This window comes from Galeopterus variegatus, unplaced genomic scaffold, assembly GCF_000696425.1.
Source record: "Galeopterus variegatus unplaced genomic scaffold, G_variegatus-3.0.2 Scaffold936, whole genome shotgun sequence".
Taxonomy (NCBI): Eukaryota; Metazoa; Chordata; class Mammalia; order Dermoptera; family Cynocephalidae; genus Galeopterus; species Galeopterus variegatus.
Window position 1 is genome coordinate 436,758 of NW_007727047.1, and position 1,548 is coordinate 438,305.

General features: G+C 30.5%; 1 protein-coding gene across 1 annotated transcript in view; it reads right to left on the bottom strand.

Moving 5' to 3' along the window:
• The window catches only part of GTF2E2 (general transcription factor IIE, polypeptide 2, beta 34kDa), a 76,141-nt gene that overhangs the window by 25,540 nt on the left and 49,053 nt on the right, over positions 1–1,548 (bottom strand). Inside the window, exon 6 of the mRNA XM_008573584.1 lies at positions 1,219–1,312. Within this exon, the coding sequence (XP_008571806.1) occupies positions 1,219–1,312 (94 nt within the window). The remainder of the gene's footprint in view (positions 1–1,218; positions 1,313–1,548) is intronic.

Here is a 1,548-nt window from a genome sequence, read left to right on the forward strand (position 1 = left end):
CCACCGGGCCGGCCCCAGAACTGAAATATTCTGCAAATTTTTATTTAACAGACATTTATTGAAAACCAACTACTTATGAGGTATTCAATCAGGACTTTCACAAAAACAGAACATTCTATTTCCTAAAACAAATCATGGTATCTAAGTAGCTTCAAGCTGACTATAGCCCTACCTACTAGCACCACAAACCTGAACACCTATAGCCAGATAACATAGAAAAACTAGTTTAAGGTATGTGCAAGTTACAAAATCATAAGGAAGACATTTATTGGCTACTAAAGGAATAAGACTTAAAAAATGCATTTGTTACACAAAATTACACATTCAATAGAATCTCTTTTATTTAATGCCATAAAGTAGAGCCAACATGACTTACTAGGCAGGCCACAGCAACAGCCTCACTATTTGAACTTCTCTATGTACTTCTACATTGTTAGAATATCTTACTGTCACTTTGTATTATTTTGATATTTTATAATTAAATTGATGTTCAAAATTCTTTTCTTGCCATTTGTAGCACAAATTTATAGTAATACAAATTTATAATAAATACAAATTCATAATAAAATACCACAACATTGATTTAAATGGGAATTTCTACTTGAATAAGCAAAGAAATTTCTCATCACCAAACACTTATTTAATTAATATTTTACAAGACAAATACTGACCAAATATTTAAAACTCAAAGCCAAAATATAGGTATCACACATTTAGTAGAGATTCAACATGTAGCATCCAACTCTACAACTGCCAGAAAGAAAAAAATTATCTCCTTCCTTACCCAGTTTGATAATTGAAAGATTCATAAAAGAACACCAGTCATCAACAAACATTTGTTCTTTTTCCCATCCTGCCTCAAGCTTTCATATCAAGATATTTCATATCAACATTTTACATTTGTAAAAGTATAGAGACAAAGAAATAAACCCCTGTTTGGTACAGCTGAGCTACAAACATAAGAAATCATGAACTGCTATACTGTCATTACAAGTAAAATTAACCTAAAATCTTTCAAATCACATACTTCAAAGCGCATTCTACAAGACAGTACGTTAGACACAGGGACCATTAGCTCTGTTCTTAGAGATGATAATGCTAAACAAGCAGTATTTTAAAATTTAAATTATAATTGTAGTATAAAAATTGTAAATTTTATCACCCTAAAATTGTAATATATTTACAAACTAAAGAAAGTATCTATACAGAAAGGCTTACCTTCATCCACAGAAAATTGACAGCTCTTATCATTGAAGAAAAGTATTTTCTTCTTATCCGGACGACTTACAAATAGTATCTGGTCCCCTAAAGCCTTAAAGATAAAGAAAGATTTTTCAGTTAACTCCAAATTACCTCATAACAAAATTTTTTTTTGCACAACAAAGGATTCCCATTTCTTTTAACCCTCAGTGTACCATTAGAATCCACTGGACCCAAGTTTAGTTTTTGAGTTTCTATCTTAGGCAGTTCTGACCATTTTTAAGGATTGATATTTCAAGACTTTTATTCTTAGAGGTCTTCCAAAGAATAAAAAGAAAATTTGTTTAA